At 40.1% G+C, this 21994-nt stretch overlaps 1 protein-coding gene across 1 annotated transcript in view; it reads right to left on the minus strand.

The window, feature by feature from the left end:
* USH2A (usherin) overlaps positions 1–21994 on the minus strand; it is a 949135-nt gene that overhangs the window by 173745 nt on the left and 753396 nt on the right. The window contains exons 56-58 of the mRNA XM_004700145.2: positions 17918–18025; positions 6690–6873; positions 5440–5597 (exon numbers count right to left, since the gene is read on the minus strand). Coding sequence (XP_004700202.1) covers positions 5440–5597; positions 6690–6873; positions 17918–18025 — 450 coding nt within the window. The remainder of the gene's footprint in view (positions 1–5439; positions 5598–6689; positions 6874–17917; positions 18026–21994) is intronic.

The raw sequence follows: 21994 nt of genomic DNA on the forward strand, positions 1-21994 counted from the left end.
CAGGAATTTGGTTTTGCTAAGTCATATCTTATTCTGTCTGGACTTCGGATCCATCAGTATAGCTATCTGGCTACTAGTTATTTCATGCTCCCAGAGATGACTACTGCCAGGTGAATACTTTCTATTCAGGGAATTGTCATTTTCCACCATGAATTCTTCTGGTCTTGACAGGCTCAGCAATACATCATTCTAGAAGAATTTGGCTTTGCCAATCACTATCTCTGTTTTAAGGTCCTGTGGTGGTAGAGTGGATGACACATGGTTCTGCTAACTGCAAAGTCAGCCATTCAAAACCACCAGATGCTCTAAGGGAGAAAGATGAGGCTTTCTGCCCCTGTAAAGATTTATAGCCTTGGAAACCCACAAGGGCATCTACTCTACGCTTGGAATCCCACAAAGGCAGTTCTCTAGCATGAGGTATTTTCCAATAAAATCAACAGGGTTGTTATGAGTCAGAATTGACTCTACAGAAGTGGGGATAGGTTTCTTGGAGGACCAAGTGAGGGGGTGGTGAAGTGCCAGGTAGTTGCTCAAATTCAGCTGCTCTGTGGGAGAAAGCGGTGGGTCTGCTCTTGTAAAGAGTGCAGTGTAGGAATTCTGCAGAGGCAATTTTACTCTGTTCTTTAGCGTCACCATGAATCAAAATCATCTGGCTGGCAAGGATTTCGGTTTTGGCCTTTTAGGATACTATTAAAAAATTAGTTATTCCATCAGAAATCTGAGAGGATATGGGCACTACATAATAGTTTGATTAAGAGTTATGCCCCCATACAAGAATAGCTCTATAAAGGCAGAATCTGAGAGCAGACTTGAGTTTGACTCCTGGCTCTGCCGTGTGACTTTGAGCATATTGAATTACTTCTTTAAGATTCAATTTTTTTATCTTAATATGAGGGTGATACAATTTGTTGTCTCCTTGGGTTTGCATGGAAATGAACTGAAGTAAAGCAGGGGAAAGGCTTATCTGTGTGTTTGGCACATAGTAGGGATTTAATGAGTGGCACATAATATAAATGTATATATACAATCACTATTATAGTTACTCACGTCCTCAACCTCCCTGGCCCCCGGATATACTCACGTGTTCCCTAGCTAGCTATCACCCCATTTAACCAGGAAGATGTCTAAACTTGTAATACAATAATATAAAGAGAGCATTGAAACCATAATTAAAAAATTAAAGACCTTGTTAGTTATCTAAGTAATTTTTCTCTTGCTATACAGGTTGATGTTTACATAGACTATTTTTTTCCCTCCCAATAACTTACCTGCCTAAAATCATGTTCACCATAAAACACATTTCAGTTAGAATATAAACTATATATTGCCACTAGACATTTATGAGAAACTGGTGTGACTGATGTTTTCAGAGAATCACTGCAATTAACCACGTCTTGATGTGTAAAACCCAAGACTTCTAAATTTGGTAGCGTCTCTACATCACCTGAGCAGTTTTCATGAAGATCAAGATTCCTTGACTCCATCTCATGAGATTCTGGTCCAGTAAATTTGGGGTTAGGCATCTGTCTTTGCAAAATCTTTCCATTTGATCCTTAATGTTCATTCAGGCTTACGCGGCATTATTCAGCTCTGTGCCTCATGTAATTTCTCTGTAATGTTACGGAAGTAGGAGGCATACCTAGCATGCTCTTGAGCAGAAGCAAACTGATAACCTCCTGTTAGGACAACTTCGCTTTCTCTCTGTTTTAAATATATATATTTGTGACTATTCAGGAGCAGAAAAGATGTTCTTATTATCCAAATCAAAACACAGCATGAGGTATTTTCCAATAAAATCAACTTTAGATTATACACAAGTCAAAAATCATCTGCCTGTTTACTGAGTTAAAATCCTTCTAGGCACCAGGAAAAAGTTTAATTTAAGATTTTAATCTTTCCATATATTACAGGGTCTCTGTAATGGATTTTGTGCATCTGAAACGAAAAGATTGACAGGTGTGAATGTTATAGATTTATTAACCATTGGTTAAATGGCCAGAGTATGTGGGTAAAGCGTTTCCACACTATCCCCCGGGCTGGACTAGAATGAAAGATTTCTGCAAAGCCCAGGGAAGGCCAGAGTTAAGGATATATTAAACAAGTGACAATTGTGTTTTCATTTACCTTAGTCCTTTTTTACATGGAAATAATAAAGATAAAATGTGATGCTGAATTTAAAAAGCAAAACTAAAATGCTGAAAAGTTTGAAATCTTGGAAATTTCCCAATACATTAAAAATGAATAAAAATGCACGGAAAAGTAATTCTCCACAACAATAATATTCACTATCTACAGACTATTATGTAGATAAGATGATATATATCAATTATTTAAATTATCTCATTTAATCTTTAATATCACCCTATATATATGTAATAGCCTTATCTCCCTTGAATAGATGGAGAAAACTAAGGGTAAAAGAGAGAAATTGGCTTGTCAAAGGTCAGCTAATAAATGACACTACTGGGGTATGAATCCTGGCTTTCTCTTTCATTTTCCTTTGGTTACTTTCCAAGAAAGGTTTTTTTAAAAAATATGCACTGAATGTGAAGTCTTCAGATCAGCAAATACAGTTTATATGGATATAAATATCAAAATAATTGATGACTTGCTAGACCATGAACTTCCTGGTCATGGAGCTATGAAATCATCAACTTTGCTTATCATCCTGATGTTTTTGCTCATTGTTCTTTGAGAATGTGGAATGCAGAAGACCCTGGTTTGAATCTGAGAAATGTTTGATCAGTAGACTTGCAAGGCTAATGAATTATTTAACGTGGCTCTTCTAGTCAAAGTCCCTAATTTCTACCAAACGACCTTCCTCCAGCTTGGGGGAAGATTCTGACAGGATTCCTTTGTGAGTTGTTATGAACAGGCTTCTCTGCAGGGCCACCCTGCTGCATATAAAACGAATCCTCTGAGCAGTGAACTTCCTGGATCCAGAAGACAACTAAAACATCCGAAGAGCAGAAGTACCAGGACCCTGAGCATGGAACAAAGTGAAGGACTTCCCAACACACAAAGCAAGTAAAGCTGAATGCTTTTGTGCAGAAGGCTGGCTTGTAGAGTGGGGTGCCTCTGAGCACTTAATTGGGGAAACTGTTACTTGCTGACCCGTGGAATGGAGCAGAGTGCCTTCAGGCTGAGGCTTACTGGAGTTTGGTGCCGCTGGGCACTTAATTCAGGGAGCCGGGTTTGCTGACTGATGGCATTTGAGCTGAATGCCTTTGGGTTGAGGCTTCCAGCAGAGAGGAAGGCCTTTGGGCATTGATGAGCAGTCCTGAAAGAACTTTGTAAGAAGTCCTGATGAACAACTTGACCCTGAACTTTTCTCACTGGCAATACAACTTGATCATTTCCTCAATAAGCCCACTAATCATGAATTTTTTCTGTGAGTTCTTTGTAGTCATTGCAATGGATATTAGAAATCAGAGAAATAAGGTAAAGAAACGTTAAGACAACACAAGACTGAATCAGTCAATGACCGGCTGTTTCCAGTCTCATTTTAGTTCCCGGAGCAAGACCACAATAGCATTAAAAAAAAGTGCCATACCGGAAGCATGCTAACAGGTCACAAGATAGCAATACTGTTTCTTGGAAGTAGACATCAATTCTGTAAAGAGTGTTATGTGTACATTTGTATATATTTTTTCAGGGCAGATTTGTGTTTACCTCAATTGAAGTTAAGAACAGAGTTCAAATATAGCTATCCTTCTGAGATGTAAATCTTAGATAAAGTGAACATTCTAGCATTATTCATTATTCTTCTCTGTCTAATTTAATATGTTGCCGTTTTTAAAACAAAGATAGATAGAATCATTTATATTTAATCTCTTAGAACAACTTACATTTTTTTGTACTTAGAAAGTTCTTAGTAGATTTTCTCTCTTTAATCTGAGGAAGTACAGATTCTTTTCTCTTTGGTCTTGACTTACTTCAAAAGGATGCAGCTTTATGAGCATTCAGGCCTATGTTCACTGTCCGTTTGTCTCACTGTGGTGGTTGGTTTGCATACTACTATGATCTGGATGCTATGTCACCGGGACTGCAAATATAAGCGGGTCACCATGGCTTTTGTGAAGCTTCCAGATTAAGATGCTAGAGGAAGAAAGGTCTGATGGTCTAGTTCTGAAAATTAGTCAGTGGAAGCTCTCTGAATCACAATAGAACATCACCTCATGTTAGTGGTGCAAGAGGAAAGATCTGCTAGGCTGAAAGGCACTAAAAAACCCAGCAAAACACCAGGGTGGCAAGAGTGCATCTAGAATACGAATGACCACGGAGATGAGGTGCTGCCAGGCAACATTTCGGTCTGTTGCACTGAGGATTGTTATGCGTTTGACTTGACGGTATCGACCAACAACCACCCCAAACTCTATGGGAACCCAATGTGTTATAGAGTAGAACGGATTCACAGGGTATGAAGGAATATATATATAGGTGTATGTTTAGATATATGTATATGTATCCATATGTAGTCTGTAATTATTGTGAGAGCAGTTGATGGGTTTGAATTGTAGATCACAAACTGATTGTGCCACCTGGTGAGGTCTATTGATTGGGCCTTCCCCTCTGTGGCTATATTACTGGTTTTGTCTGAGATGACTATTTAACTCAATGAAATGTATGAGTCTATTAATTATTTTATGAAAGAGATCTGGTAATGGACAAAATGACAGTGTGAACCAATTGTTACAGTGCCACTGTGAATTCCAGCTAAGCTTATTCTGATGGGAATTTTATTCAATTTCATGTTAAGACTAGATATAAAAAAAAAACTAGACAGTTTTGCAGTACACGGAAGTTTTACTGGACCTAAATCTTCATGTGTCCTTTCTATTAATAAAGAATGCAGACATATCTTCACCCTAATCCCTATACTACAGAGTTTGACCTGCTTACATCACAATGTAATAATACACAAAATTACAAGAGCAACCCACCATTGACTGGATGGTTCAATGGAGGCTACACAGCACACTGAGGCCAGATTCAGCCATCTGAACCAGTCTCAGTTCACAGGTGGAGGCACTATTGTCTTTCCAAATTCCGTATTCACAAAATAACTTACAAGGAAAGGCATAATGCCAATGACTCAATCTAGAGTCCTCTGCAAAGGAACGCTCAAGGTAATCACAGCCTAAATGATTTGCCTTGTATATACAAGTAAGAAGATAGATGTATTTATTTTTAAGGCATGGGCACTTGAAGGAAAATAGACTTTGATAGAAAGGTGTGTGTGCATGTATGTGTGTACTAATGCATTTGCATACTCAACAGTGTGTTCAGTGATTACTGTGTTCATATTTATGCAGGAGATACACAACGTCCTTTAGATTTAGTAAATGTACACGTGTATCTTTATCTCTTATTTCATTTTAAATGCCTCATACACACATATAGAAGGTAAAAGGAGAAAGGGAGACTTTAATTACTTACCTGGTGGGGTCCAAGCTAGGAATATGGAATTAGGCCCGTTTACTGTTACATTATATGGAGAATGTATTTCTTCTGGTGCCCATGCAGGTGTTTGCACAACATAGTCATCACTAGTATTGCGGCCACCTCCAGTTTGGGCTTCCAATTTATAAACATATCTGTATGTAAACAAAGAATTAAAATATAAAGCAACACACAAGAAACTTGAACAAAGATCACTGGCTTTTCTATAGATTTACTAGTCCTAAATTTGTCACCAACTGCCAGTCCTTAAGCCCCTGTCCAAAAGCTCCTGCTGTAATCTTAGTTTTATCAGCCCAAGACAGTATACTATTGCTGCCCCTCCCGACTTTATATTTAACCTTCAGTGCCAGGCTGCTAATGGGAAAGCCAGAGGTTCAAACCTACCAGCAGCTCCTCAGAGAGAAGGCCTGGCAATCTGCTCCAGGGCAGATTACAGGGTGGAAGCCCTCTGGGGACAGGTCAGAGCGAGCTGCAGTGGCACACGACAGCAACAGCAAGTCACGGCTTTTCTTAGCTCGTTCAGGATGGTCTTGAAATGTACAAGTAGGTGGTGGAAGCTTCAGATTAATCATCTGTTTTTAAATGGGTTGGAGTTCAGGAAATTATGCAGTGAGAAGGGTTTCTAAATTGATTTCCACTCTGTACAATAAAATTAAATTGATCTCTCCTCTCTACAATAACACATTGTGTTGATCTAAAATATATTTTGTTTCTGCTGAGAAATTAATGGGAATGAATTGAAAATATATGGAATTTTTTCACCTAAAACTTCTTATGGCTATTGAGAGTTTAACAAGTAAAGAGGGCATTATATTACACAAAAGGTAGATGATGTAGAAAAAAACTTTAAATCTCTTTTATTACTAGTTTCACAATGCCAGTTTTTGAAGCTAATTCCATGACTTAAAAATGTGTATGCTTTCTATATTTTATATGTTTAAAGGTTCTTCTCCAGGAGAGTTTAATTCCCATATTTTGATGTTTACTTACATTTTAAGGAATTGGATATTTATTATCTGCAGACTAACATAATGGTTTAGCCCCTGGGTCTTTGTCATTTGATGTAAAGATCATCAGCAACAGCATGGTTAACGAATGCGTAGATTGATTGATGGCTGGATTAGGTAATTGACTATTGTTTCAATAGGAGATGTGCTATTTTTCAACTGCCCGCCTCAAAGGTAAAAATCCTACTGCAAGACTGGTCAAGTTTTCTTTCAGTTTACCTGCTGTTGGGCTCCAGGTTTGTATCAGTGAAATTCTGTCCCTCACTGCCACTCAGGAAAACCAAGGTTCCATTTCGTCTCAGGCAATACTGAGAAATGAGGCCATTGGGCTTTTCTGGCTGACTCCAATGTAATTCCACTGTTGAGGAATTGATGATAATGTGTCGAGGGTTTGCCCAAACTCCTGACAAAAAATAACACATGTTTTAATGTTAGGATTAAAGCCACATCATTACCTCATAAACCAAGATACTTTTATCCAGTCATAAAAGACTTCTCCCTATAAATAGAAAAACCAGAATCAAAATGAAAACACTTAAAATTCATAAAAGAAACGAGGGCCATGGCCTTAAAAAAAACAAACACCTACCCATCGAACACTGGTCTCGGCGGTTATGAGCGGTAGAAAAGTAAACTTGAAACAAATTTTAAAATCTTTTATGATATAAAAGGTAGTTTCAAACACGCAAATGATCTCCTTGAGCAGCAGAAACACATTTTATTTACATTGGAGGTAAACTACATCAACATGTTCATCTATTTATTGCTTTGGTTATTTTTTAAATTGTCGTTGAAAGTGACTGTCAGACAACATGGACGTGTCTCCATGCTGGCGGCCATGTAGAGTAACATTTACATCAAGACCTGAGAGACTGTTCAGGAATTTAAGATTCTAATGCTTATTGACCTGGACTTTGTGAAAAACTCACTGCCTTAGACTTGATTCCAACTCACCATGACCCTATAGGCCAGGGTAGAACTGTCCCACGTTTCCCAAACTGTAAATCTAAATGGGAATAGAAAGTTTCATTGTTCTCATGGGGTGCCTGATGATCTCAAACTGCTGACCTTGCAGTTAGAAGCCCAATGTGTAATCTAGCATTTTCCTGAATCAGACAATTTAACAATGCATTAAACAGCACGGGATGTGCTGTATCTTGACCTCCTCTGGCTTTCCTATTGCCATGAGGCAGGGGCTGGCTATGTCTCCAGTCTTCGTCCTTCTTCACCTATTGTGAGGGGCTCCGTCCCTCTCATGGCAATCACCGTCTCTGCTAGATTCAACAGTTCCCTGCAATGGCCACTCAGAACTAACTGGCAATATTCACAATGATAGGGTTGTTACAGAAATTAACTGGCTGCCACAAGTCAGGATCCGTTCACAGTAAGGGTACTGTCAGTGGTCCACAACAACACCTCTCCTCAGCCAGCTGCCAAGTTCCTACCTGGCCCTCCATTTCTCAGCCACATGGTCCCTTGGCATCTGTGGACCAGGAAGCCCACCCACTGTTGTGTCTCACAGTCCCACAGTCTCAGTCGTGCTCCTCTGTCCATCTCATGGTTTCCTTGCCTTGGCCTCTGGCCTCAGCCTGGCTCCTTTGCTCTGTCCCATAGCATCTGTGCCACAGCGTCTGCTGCCTCTGGTCTCAGCCTCTGCCACTTCCGGCACAATGTGCTCTTCGGATGGTCCTGGGCTTTCTCTCTGTGTCCAAGAAAGCTCTTACACAGAGAGACATGGCTTTGGTGGAGACGTGACTTTTGTCTCCTCCCAAGGATATAAAGGGTGGGATTTGGTTCATGCTCTCTACTAAGAGCATGCCTTCATCCCACTCTAGTTCTGTCCAAAGGGAGATCACAGCCGCAGGCATAGAGTCCAGAATGATGATACATCACGCAAAGAACCATGGCTGGAAGGGCCATATTAATCGACTACAACTCAACAAATACGTTGTTGAAAAAAATCACTCGGCCTCAGGGACAATCCATGTTCTGTTTGTTTTCCTCCTTTCTGGACCCTCCTTCGAGGGTCACTTACTGACTCCCTTCTCCCTCTGGACTTCAACACGTCAGTGTCTCAGAAGCCTACGTTCTCACTTATCTCCTCTGCTCCATGTCTCTTACCTTTTGCTTTCTCTTCTCCTCACTCTGATTCAGTTCTGTTCTACACTTCCAACATGGTCTTTTTAGGTGAACTTAATATTTTAGTTTTGCAAATCTGCTATATATGTAGCTATGAGTCAGCATTGGCTTGACCCCAAAGGTTTTATGTGTGAAAGCCACTATTTTTCTGTAAGTTTATTGTACTCTAGAAGATTGAGTGATACTATGATACTGTAAATCAGTGGTTCTCAACCTTCCTAATGCTGCAACCCTTTAATACAGTTCCTCATGTTGTGGTGACCCCCCAACCATAAAATTATTGCCACTTCATAACTATAATTTTGCTACTCTTATGAATCAGGCAACCCCTGTGAAAGGGTGGTTTAACCCTCAAAGGGGTCGCGGCCCACAGGTTGAGAACTGCTGCTGTAAATGGTACCATGGGTATTTAAAATTCCAGCAGGGTTTCCCATAGTGAACAGGCTTCAGTAGAACTCTTAGACTAAGAGAGACTCGGGAGAGACCTGGCAATCTACTTCCTAAAGTTGTTGTTAGATGCCATCAAGTAACCTCGGACCCATAGCGACCTTGTGTTCAACAGAACAAAACACTGCGTGATCCTGCACCTATTTCACAATTGTTACAACACCCGAGCCCATTGATGCAGCAACAGTGTCAATTCAACTTATCCAGGGCCTTCCTCTTTTTCATGGCCCCTCCACTTTACCAAGCATGATGTCCTTCTCCAGGGACTGGTCTCTCCTGACAATATGTCCAAAGTATGTAAGACAAAGTTTTGCCATCCTTGCCTCTAAGGAACACTCTGGTCTTGCTTCCTTCAATACAGTTTGGTTTGTACTTTGATCAGTCCATCGTACTATATTCTTCTTCAGTACCACAATTTGAGTACATCTATTATTCTACGATTTTCCTTATTCAATGTCCAACTTTCATATGCATATGATGCAATGGAGAATACCATGGCTTGGGTCAAGTGCATCTTAATTCTCAAAGTATCATCCTTGCTCTTCAATACTCTAAAGAGGTCTTGTGCAGCAGATTTACCTAATGCAATACTTCTTTTCCCCCAAAACTTTGTTAATGAAAACTCTATAGATCACAAGAAAATCTTATCTGATGTAGTGCTGGAAAAATAAGCCTTCAGTTTGGAAGGCACTGAAAACACACTGTGGTCACCACAGATCATCTCATTGATGGTGAGGATTGTACATGGAGAGTCACCACGAGTTGGAGGTAACTGGGAAGTGAAAGACAACAACAGATGTGGACGTCCGCAGGCTCAGGGATCCCATTATCTACACGACATTTCTATTCCCCCTGCTTTAATTGAAGGTTAGCTTTGAGAGGGCCGTGGTCTCTGTTTCATTTGTCACTGCATCTTTATGGATAACATGATGCCTAATAACTAAAGGAGTGGATTTATTGGAAACATATCTTTTGAAAAATTTGTTAAGCCAGCTAGCCTGTTCTATATGACACAAAATGACTTAGATGTGGCTCATTCTCTCAAAGAGCTTACCCTTAAATATAACATATTACTTGTTATTTAAGACTTGACAACATTGAAATACTCTTGAAGATGTGCAAATGTATTGACAAAGAACCTAGAGATGTGATAGATCAAGCCTATTTCTTTACTAAATCATTTAGATATGCTCTGAATAAACACGGTTATTCTTTCCTGCTGCCTTTAAAAATTAATTTAAATGTTAGTGTCCTTGGAATCAATAGTATTTGGTTGATTGTATTTCACATGTAAGCTACCCCTTAGTGGTAAATTTTGCCACTTTCAGAGGAAAAACATGATACTCAATTGCAGTTAATTTAGTAGCGTCCTAAAAGAATCAAGATGTATTTGTAAATAGTCCTAATTGTGGTATAATGGGTTATATGTTGGGCAGCTAACCACAAGGTTAGCAGCTCAAAACCACTGGCTGTTCTGCTGGAGAAAGATGAAATTTTCTTCTCCCCAAAAGATTTATAGTCTTGGATATCTACAGGGACAGATCTACTGCATCCTATAGCATCTATGTGAGTCAGAATTGACTCCAAGACAGGGAACTTGAAGGAAATAGAGCTCTGCTGCTGCTGCCAGGTTTACCCTTGGACTTCTAATGGCCTACCGAGTGGTTCTCCCAGCCAGCCCATGGGAGAAGGACGAGGCTTTCTGCTCCCATAAAGATTTACAGCTCAAAAATCCTATTTTGGCTTTCTGTGAGTTGGAACTGACTCAATGGCAGTGGGTGACATAGAGCGCATTTTTAGAGAAAAACGAACTAACAAGTTATTTCTTAAAACCCAAACTTACTACCATTGTGTCTACCTAGCATTTCCAAGGTTATACATCTGTATGTGAGCAGAAAGTCTCCCCCCCCCCACAGAGTGACTGGTGGATTTGAACCACCAACTTTGCAATTAGCAGCCCAACACTGACTCAGTCACACCAACAGAGCTCCTCCTTGCTCTCTCTCTAATGCTTGGGAAAATACACAAACCCGAGCGTCCATGTACAACTTCCTTAGCCAACAGCTGCCATGACTCAACCAACTAACTAGAATTCTAATTGAAATGTGATATTTATTTGCTGATTCTAAAGGTAAAGGTTTAGTTTGAAATCTGCTTCCTGCGACCCTCTCTTTCTCATCTTAAAAGATGTATTGCAAATCACCAAAGCACTCAAAAGGCCACTGCTTAGTTTCCACTTTGAACCAGCCTGGCAGCTTACAGAGATGGAGTGAAGTGAGGGAGCTAATGATTTAAAAGGAAACACAAATTTTGAATTTGCTTCAAGTTTTTTTTTTAATTCAACAAGTATTCATTGAGTGCCTTTAATTCACTGCCATTGAGGTGATTCTGACTCAGCGTGACTCTTCAGGACAGGACAGCACTGTCTCTGCGGGTTGCTGAAACTGTGTCTCTTTTAATTTTTAACAGTTTTATTGGCAATTAATCCACATATCACACAATTCAATAATTCAATTATATCAAGTAGAATTGTACAATCATTACCACAAACAATTTTAAGACCCTCCTACACCCCCAGCCCCCATCCCCAGGGTTAAATCACTTTTAAAATGAGTGTGTAATCACCATGAGCTCTATAGTGCTCCCCTTACAATCCCTAGCTCCTACTCCCCACCCCTGGTTCCCTTATAAACCCTTGCACCTGTTCTTATCTCTATGCATCTACTCCTTCAGCACTCACCAATGGAAAACCTGACACTGTGACTCTTTACAGTAGAAAACCTCACCTTTCTCCCATGGAGTGCCTGGTGGTTTGGAACTGATGACCTTGAGATTCTCAGCCCAATGTGTAACCACTAAATTACCAGGGCTCCGTAGTCAGTCCTGTTATGTCACTATGAGTTAGCATTGACTAGACGACAGTGAGTTTGATTTTCTGATATTATATTTTTTGATAAATATTGTTTTAGTAACTGGAACACACCAGATAGCCAATAGACAGCTCGTGCCTCCAGGAAGCTTACAGTCTAGTATTCATCACCACTTCACCTGTACATTGTGACCTGGGCAGGACTGCACTTCCTTGCCCTTCAGCTGCCCACCTGGGGGAAGAGCGCAGATACAGGCTGTTTCCGATGCGTGTAAGACCCGTCCCTGTCCATCCCTCCCCGAAGGTACTTTTTAATGAAGAAAACGTATTGAGGGTTGGCCAGCGGAGTCATAGCCACATGGTCTAGTGTGCGGTGGTGGTAGGGAGGGCCCAGCCTGGTGACACAAACTGCTGCTGGTGCTGTTGTCCTCGCCAGGGTGGGCTGAGCACCCACACAGCATAAGAGATCCCAAGCCTAAGGGCACTAGGAGGCTTGCTGGGGGCTAGGCTCACGCCCCACCTCCCCCAACCCACCACTGCCATGAGGAGTTTGCTTCAAGCTTTTAAATCAAGTTGAGGTTCATAGGGTATACTGGGCAGTGAAAACTCTGTTCTTGTGAATAATCTTGTGTCCCTGGTTTGAAAAGACGAATCTCAAAATGTATAAGCAACTAACAAGTGCTCTGCGTTACTGGCATAATGATAGGAGGACACTGTTCTCTCGGCAGTTGCAAGAAACCTTTGGTAGTCAAGTGCTTAACTCATAGTGGCAACCAGGGAAAGGCATTACCGTGAAACACATAGGCCTATTGGCAATGTTTGAAGTTTATCTTGAGTGTCATGCCAAGTTCCTGCTTCCCTATGTCTCTAGAGATACTAATTCCAATTAAAAAACGCCAACATTTCTTATGGATTACCTTTCTCCAGGAAGTTGATGAAGACACCAAGTTTTGAACTATCTTTCAAGTCACATTCTACGTGTTAATTTGTTCATTTGACACCTCCCTGATTTTATGTCATTACTGTGGTCATGGGGATAAGGAATACAATCCTACCCTTTAAAAAGTTCACAGTGCTATAATGAAGTAAGATGGATACAGAAAAGCTTAAAATCCTTTATGATAAATGCTGCTGGAGCAGGAGGGATCGCGAGGAAAGTAGCTGATACAACTGGGGGTGGGGGTGGTTGAAATTAGGATAGGAAAATGGTGAGGTCCTAAGACAAGATTTGCAAAAAAGGGGGATGTTTGAAAATATTAGAGTTAGCTGAATGGACAGAATAGTGTCCCCTGAAAAATCAAATATATCTGGAACCTTAGAATATGACTTTATTTAGAAAAGACTCTTTGTAGAAAACACCAAGTTGAGATGAGGTCATGCTGGGTTTGGTTGGGTCCAAAGTCCAGTAACTAGTCCCCTTATAGTAAGATGACTGAGACATAGAGAGACACAGGGAAGAAATCCAAGTTCAGATGGAGGCAGAGCTTGAAGTGGTGTCCTTACAAGCCATAGGCCAGCAAGGAGTGGGGGGAGACACTTGAGCTGGGAAAGGCAATCCCTTTAAAGATGCTTCTCTACAGGGGTGTGGACGCTTTCTTCTGCCAAGGGCCATTTGGATCTTCATAATGTCATTTCAGGCCATGCAAAATTAATGGAAATTATCCTGTGATCTTTGGTCAAACATTTAACTATCTCACTTCTACTGTGATGGCTGGAACGGCTTCTCTTTGGGGCTGTGCGATGTTAACTGGTTTTGCTGATTTCTTGGGCTTCATCTGGCCCACAGACAACATATTCCTCATGCCTGCTTTAGAGTGGGGATGGCTCTACTGAAAACTTAATTTTAGATTTCCAGTCTCCAAATCTGTGAGAGAATACATTTCTACTGGCTTCAGCCATTTGTGTGTATGTGTGGCTAAGACAGCCCAGGAGAACTCATACAGTGAGGAGACAGGTGACCTGTCCTCAGACTGAGAGGAGCCCTTCCAAAGATCCAGAGATCATCGAGCATGCCCAGTACGTGGATGACTGGAGCACCGGATGGGAGATGGGGAGCACGGAAATGTCCACATGGGCAGAAGTTAAAACTGGAACAGCTATTTAGCCTAAAGGGTTTTGTTCCTTAGATGAAATTATACATATGAAATTATGTTTTGTTCATTTCCTATATTTGTTCATTTCATATATATGAAAATGACTGCTGTGAGGTATGTCTATTTTACTAAGAGAGTAAGAGAAACTGGGAAGGAGAAACATGCTTACTGAAGGAAACTAGTTAGGAAGAGAGGGAATTCTAGGAGTCAGTCTGGACTAAGGCAGAGGTAGAAGGGATGGAGACAAAGATTAAAAACAAACAAACCAAAAGAAAAAACCCCTCAAAAATGCTAAGATTATATGATTAAGCTTCAGCAAGCCCCAGGGAGATTTCTGTTTATTCTAGAGTATTAGTCTCCAGAATGAAATAAGATCTAAGTAATTGTTGGAAATTTCCTCAAATATCACAGATAATCAGTATAAAAACATTCTATGATTATAGGACTCGAAGGAAAAGTCAAGCATTCAGAATTCTAATGTGGGGCTTATACTATTTGGCAGTGTTAGTAGATGGGGGTACCTGAGAGAGGGAACTCGGGGGGGGGGGGGAAGCAGGTCAAATTGCAGGTAAGGTAAGGGGGTGCTAAGATGATTTAAGTGCCGATTACTAAGTTTGAATACTGGCAAGTCATCAAAATATATTCATCTAGTAGGTTGGTGGCTACATAGACCTGGCATTCACAATTGTGGCCTTGGCTAGAGCTGAGTGCTTTGTAGCTATGAATCTTCACGTAATTTTAAAGCCATTATTTGAGTATTCCAAGGGAGCCTGTGTGGCATTAGTTGAGCAAAAAGTGGAGGAACACCATCAATTTAAAGAAGAGGAATATGGAGTGCACTTGAAGACAACCAGCCTTCCTTTCCATGTTACCAATGCCAGAGGAAAACACACTTGCAATTTTGCATAACTTCCTTCTGGAGTCAATGAGATCTCTTAGGGATGACCAAAAATAAAAAACTCACTGTCATTGAATGGAATCCAACTCAAAGAAACCCTATGGGACAGGGCACAACTGCCCCCGAGAGTTTCAGAGGCCGTCACTCTTTTACAAAGTTTGGGCTTTCTCTCTTGGAGCGGGTGGTAGTTTCGAACTGCTGACATTGCAGCTAGCAGCCCAATGTGTAAGCACGTTCACAGGAAGCCAGCGTTCCTAAAAAGAGAGAATGACCATCCAATCTCAACTCCTTACACTATTTGACTGAAGGTACATAATTTTGTAAGGCAATTATAGAGATTGATGTCTAATTTATCAATGAGGTAGCGAGGTGTATTACCTTTCCTTTTTTTTTTTAGATAGAAATGAGAAAATATGAGGCGCTCAAGCTGTCGATGAAGAAAAGGGTCCTTTAATTCTCTCTGTATTGATGTAGGATCCTCAAATATTAGACCTTTACACTACTTCTGATTCACTTTGAAACTCCATTTTATAATTAGTTATATTGACTTAGTAGTATGGAATGATATGTGTATTTTTATTTTACAGAAAAACCACAGAACTTACTGTTATTGCCAGTTTATTCCCTTCCAAGTCTCAAGTTAAACACTCCGACTATCCTTACTTTACATATCAGTTATTCACAAATGACACTTATACAGTCAGAGAATGGATTATAAATACCCATGTTCCTTTTGCAGAGGAAAGCCCACTCAGCTTAGTATTTCTCTGTATAGCTATTTGAGTTAAAGGAAAGGCACATAACATTAAACAAAGAAATCAAGGGCATTTCTCACCTCACACTTCCTTGCACTTATAAATGATACCTTGTACATATAGCTGAAAGCTATAATTTTTAAGTCATCAAATCTGAACTCTTTCAAGAAATTTTGTTGGGGAGAGTGAGAAAATAGCTGCAGAATTTAAATAAATGGATTTTTGTGGAGTAAACTAGAGGAAGAGATTGTGTTATTTTATCAGGCTTGAGTTTTAGCCAAAACTGGTTGATAGATCCTTTAGAAATGATCCATTATCATCAAAGTATCCATTTGATAGTTTACCTTTCCAAGAAATCCACTGCTGGTCTCTTCCTTTCAAAGGAACACTAAGCTTTTTGACACGAAACATTCTTTATACAGAAAACATCATTAGTGAATTCCTGGGGAGGAGCCATATGCCCCATATGTGGAATTTTCCATTTTATTCTCCATTTACTGGTAGGGAATTTCAGGTCTAATATTCTGAGGTACAACGATCCCTAGCATTAGAAGAGTAATGGACAAGTCGTTCAAGAACCCATGGTGTTATACTCCTGTTTAGAAAATGATTTTTGCCTCAGTTTCCCCACACAGGAAGATAACAGGAGGTAACAAAATAATTAGTTGATCACTAACATGAACTAATGTGTATATTTTTCTCTTAAAAGTAAGTGGCATCACCCAAATCTAGCTCCCATTCCCAAAGGTACCCTTTGATGTCAGGTGGTATATATCACATATATGTCCATAATTTCTTCTACACCTATAATATTTATTAACCTCAGAAATGAAAGCATTTTTCCTGAGTACTTTATATACATAAAATATAATGTTAAAAAATCCAATTCATTTTTTACTTAATTCTAACTTATGGTGACCCCATGTGTCTTATAGTAGAATTGTCTTTCTTGGCTTTAAATGGCTGAATTTAGGGGAGTACATGGATAAATCTTTTTTCTGAGGCACCTGTAGGTGGATTTGAACCACCCAAAATTTTGGATAGCAGTCAAGGGGGTTAACTGTTTGCACACCTCAGAGACTTTACATAAAAGGGAACAAGCATGAAATATATTTCTATAACTTCACTTTGGGTTAGTTCAGCTTCGTTTTTAAAACTGATTTGTGGGTTTCCATACTGTGAGTTGACCTGGATCCATACGGGATATATGCATTGCTCTATGGGTGGACATTCAGATTTCCTCCAGCATTTTACCTGAGTGCTTCACAGGCTGCTTCAATCCCCGTCCTGGTTCATGCCTTTTTGTGCAGGGATGGAAGTGCATTTCCCCCTGGCACACAGAACTGGGGTGCCGGGAAAGTTACATTTCATATTTGATAGAAATTGCCATTTTTCCTTAAGAGGTGATGGACTCCCTTTATCTCCCCCTTTTCATGGTTCAGACTACATCACTCCCACTGTTTTTCTTTCAAAAATATGTAAAAAATATTCTTGATGTCCTCAGTGGGTTGTAATTCCCCCTCTTCCTGATAACTGCAGCATTCTCTTCATTTGTTCTTTCTAAACATTATCTTCAAGATTCCAGTTCCTCTAATAGCTACTTGCCCTAGCACTTTCACTTGATTGTAAGTTCTTCAAACAAACAAACAAACAAACAAACAAACAAATCCAATGTTGTCGTTAGCTGTCCAATGCCTATCCTATAGCACCACAAGGGACATTATGTTCTCAAAGGCAGGGTTTGTTTGTTTGTTTGTGTTTGTTTTGGTCAACTATAGTGGTCACTTAGCATTAGCTGCCCCACACATATTTGCTGACATTTCTATTTTTTGGAGTAATTTCATATACCACTGAATGAACGGCCACAGAGTCAATGCCGATGCATAGTGACCCAGTAGGTCAAGGTCGAATGGCCTTTGTGAGTTTCCGAGACGGTCACTGGCTTGGAGAGTAGAAAGCCCCATCTTTCTTTCATCGTGTACCAGTAGACAAACTTTTTTTACCTCAGAAAATAAAGTTTAAAAGGCTTTACAAATGGAAAGAAAACTCACCCGTGAACCTATCTGGAGTTGAATGCAGAGTGAGGTGCAGAAATCTAGAACACCATTTTTTTTGTCGTTGTTCCTACCAACTTTATTCCTCCTTTCACATTTCTTGTGAGAAAGTACACCACATTCACTTCAAAATTCTATACATAAACTCCCCCCCCCCCACCGCAATCAGAGAATATTTTTTCCCCTCATTACCTTGAGGGGCCGCCTGCAGTGTCTGACCTAGAAAAGGCGCACTTGAAGTACAGCCAGCAGATGTGCAGGCAGTAATTGTGAAACTGTAGCTGGTGTGTGGCAGGAGACCTAGACAGAGCAAACGAGAGCGAAAGCACATCTTGAGAGGATTATTTATCATCAATTAACGACCAGAAGTCACATGCAGAGCCGGAGAACTGATATCCAAAATTGTTAACTGCAGAATATTACTCTGTTAAAGAAGGGAGTTCTCAAACAGTTTAAACACTAATAGAAGTCACATTTTATCACTGATAAAATAGTGTGTCTTCAGTCTTGAAAGAGAGCCTAATGGTCCAGTAAAGCATCCCTCCAACTTTGTCTTGCTTTCTGGCCAAAGTTGTCCCTGAAGAGGATGCTCCCCTGTGGGATCTGAAGCCCTCCTCCCAAAGAGCCCGTTCGATCTTCGGAGAGCTCCGGAGGTCTTCTACGGTGCTGGCGAGTCCTTCCTTCTGTCGTGGCAGTATCTTTCCATCACTCGTTCTTTGGGGCCATGCAGAACAAATCGAATTTCTTTTCCACACAACAGTTTTCAAATATTTGTAGACAGTTATCAAATCCCCCCAAGTCCTCTCTTCTCTGGGCTAACCATCCCAGTTATTGCAACTGCCTCTTAAATGAATAGGGGCTAAAAAACAAAATGAAGGTTAGATTAGATTTTTTTTAAGCCCTAAGAGTTAGAATCAACTTGATGGCAGTGGGTTTAAGACCTATTCAACTCATATTAACACAAACCCACACTTGCTTTTAATTGTGTACATGTTCACCCTAAGTGCAATACCCTCTTTCCCACTTCCATAATTTTGGGGGGATGTGTTGGTTTTGTCTTTACAAGTAGAGTACATACAATTTGATAAAGGATAGTGCTTTCTGTCATCTTAAAAATATGATGCAATACCATAACTGCTCAATACATCCTGGGGCACGGGCTGGGAGGGGGACGCTTGAGTCCACTGACAAAAGCTGTTGTATACTGTTAGAAGTTCCCGTTCTGTGACTGTTGACCTTCAGTGAGTTCCTGAACTTTCCTTTGACGTGGTGTCACCAGTTCCCTAGACTCTGACTCAGGGTGAACCCGCATGTGTTAGAGCAGAACGGTGTTCCTCTGGGTTTCAATGGCTGCTTGGTGGTTTGTTGTTTTTTTGTATGTAGATTATCAGAACTTTCTTCCAAGGGGCCTCTGGGTAGATGGTTAGAAGCCAAGGGCATGAACTGTTTCTACCTCTCAAGCACTCTGAGTTGTTAAATGGGAGTTTAACACTATAGCACTTAGCTTCACAGGCTGTTGAGAAGATGAAATGGTTTTCTGGAACAGAATTTGGTTCAGCAGAGCAACTGTAACAAAAGCATTCAACAAGGAGTTTATTGAGGCGATCAAGACATTTCTTCCCCGCTCCTTGAGACAGCCCAAACATGCCAAACTTTACTGCTGATCTATTTTTAAAGAGTAGGACATAGTCTGCTCAACTGAGTAAAATAAATGAGTGAAATCATAACAGGAATAAAAAATACCTACACAACTTTTCATGGATTTCTAGTACTACCTTTTAACTTATTTTTTGGATAGAGTGGTTCATACTCCACAGGCGCATGGTACGTTTATGCATATTTCTCTTCAAATGCCACTTTTTCAAAAATTTTAACCACTCTGTCAAAATGAAGTACCACACCTACCATCTTCCCCCGCCCCCCGCCGCCCCCCAACATTCTATTTCCTTTTCTCATAGCCTTCCCCAGGATCTGATGTTTAATTATATATCTATTTGTTTTCTGTTTATATGGTATCCATTCCACACACTATGTTAAGCAAGGACTTTGTTTTGTCTACTTTATCCTCAGAATGGTGTCTGTGACCAAGTAGATATGTAGTAAATTTTCATAAAACGAATTAACCTATTACCGAACTGATTCATGTGTAATTGGTTAGAATTTGGGGAGTGGCCTAGTTTCTTGCTGAATTTGCAATAAGGTTGTGCAGCTGAGGCACCTCCAAGATTGAGTTTCAGCAGTCTTTGTGTTTCCTTATCTATTTGTGATAAGACGTAGGTACTTATTTGATTATAATCTTCCATGTGGCTATATGGGATTTACATAATTTTGATATTTATATGATTTATAGAGGAGGACTATGATGAAAGATCTAAGCCATACCCAAGCCCCATATGTTTGATAAAGGCTTAGAAGAAAATGTTAAAGATGATAAAATATAGAACTTAAAAGAAAATAGAAGGGAACCTCCTAGAATGAGCATCAGAGTTGCAGTGACAAGCTGAGTAGGCTGCCAGTGTCCTCCTGCACTCCCACTACTGAAACAGGAGGGAGGCCTTGTATCTGTGGCTCCTTTTGGCCTGGTGAATCGCAGACTACCTCAATTAGAAAATAAACCCTGAGATATTAGAAATGACACTTTTGAATGTTATTTTATTTCATTGCAATTTCTCTATGCTGTCTATTTGAGGTGTCCACAAATGTTTGCTAATATCATTTAAAGAAGGGAGACCCCCCACCCAAAGTGGTCTGAAAAGCTGCCCATCACAGGTGTGATCTAAACACACAGGTTCTTCTCCCCAGTCCTCTCGGCGTCCTTGTCCACGGCATATGTAGCATGGAGCAGGAGATGATGCTCTATTTGCAGAATATTAATAATAAATAATAGCAAAATTAATACGATTTATGAATAGGCTTTAAAAATGTTATTGCAACGACTGACTTTATAATAGCTGATAAAGTGAAGAGACATTTATTTCTTTCTCTGGAATATTAATACCCAAAATAGACCCAATTCTCTTCCTTATTTTGTGTTCCGCCTGGTCTACTTCAGGGACTGTTGAAAGCAAAACTAGAATGTGTCCTTGCATTAAAGAAGGGACAATTCCCTACGACAGAGGGTAATAAAGCTAATTGGATGCTTGAGGGTATTTGCAGCAAGGATAGTGGCTAAAAGGCAACTTACTGTATACAGAAATAAAAATATAAATTATGAATTTATTACAGAATCTTTGGGGGAGCAATTCAAATAGCTCCATTTTAAACACAACCTAGAACTCTGAAACTAGGTGACACAATTGCACTGAGAAGAATTTTTGATACACTGAAGAAGGCATACCAAAGAAATTTGCTCAGATGTTTACACTGGATGAGGTGAGTTGACTCAGCCAAAGTAGGGGCCAAGAGGAAATATTTACCCCTTGCTGGTACCGGAAGCACAGTGCTCAAAGGAGAATGCAGAGTTCCGCTTCCTATAGAAAGGGCGATCCTGGAAGCTAGAGGATTAAGTTCATACATGCCTTCAAACCAACAGGACTAGATGTGCAGGGAAATACGTATTGGAATTCCAGAAAGCCTGTAAGAGGCCTGAGACTGCCAGTGGAGATGGGAGGACAATGTTTTAATTGATGGTAGTTTGTTTGTTTGTTTTCTTGGTTTCCCCCAAACACATAGAGCGTGAGAATGGAAGGAAGCTGAGAGATGAAAAACTGGGTCTTTAAACATCATTTGGTACCCTCACATGAATTGTGCCTAAGTGCTACACCCGACTTTCAGTTCGACTCAATAAATCCCTTCGTGAAAGAACCATAAGCAGCCGGTATAACTCCGTCCTAGACGGTCTGCCTTTATCAAAAGTAGGAAGAGTTATAAAATCATGCAAAAGACTCTTCACAACAACAAGGACATTCATTTGTATATGCAAAGAGGTTTCATATTAAATCACCCCGAAACAAGAATTACTATTCCTGTTTAAGAGATAAGGAAACTGAAGCTCAGAGAAGCAAACATTCACACATTGAATGAGCATACCCTGTGAGGGGAGAGTAAACCCAGGACGTGGACAAGTCATGCCGTGCTCTTGCCTAGAGCAGAGCCACAGTCAAACACATTAAAACCATTCAATGAGGTTCTTAAAAAATGGTGGGTACCATTGCAATTCCTTTTTAAAAAAAAATCAATTTATTGTGACTCATATAATTCATCACAATACATAGATCAATTGTGTAAAGCACACCTATACATTTGTTGCCCTCATCATTCCCAAAATTC

The sequence above is a fragment of the Echinops telfairi genome, unplaced genomic scaffold, assembly GCF_000313985.2.
Source record: "Echinops telfairi isolate 266 unplaced genomic scaffold, ASM31398v2 ScPeMD7_7424;HRSCAF=8462, whole genome shotgun sequence".
In the NCBI taxonomy this organism is placed as follows: domain Eukaryota; kingdom Metazoa; phylum Chordata; class Mammalia; order Afrosoricida; family Tenrecidae; genus Echinops; species Echinops telfairi.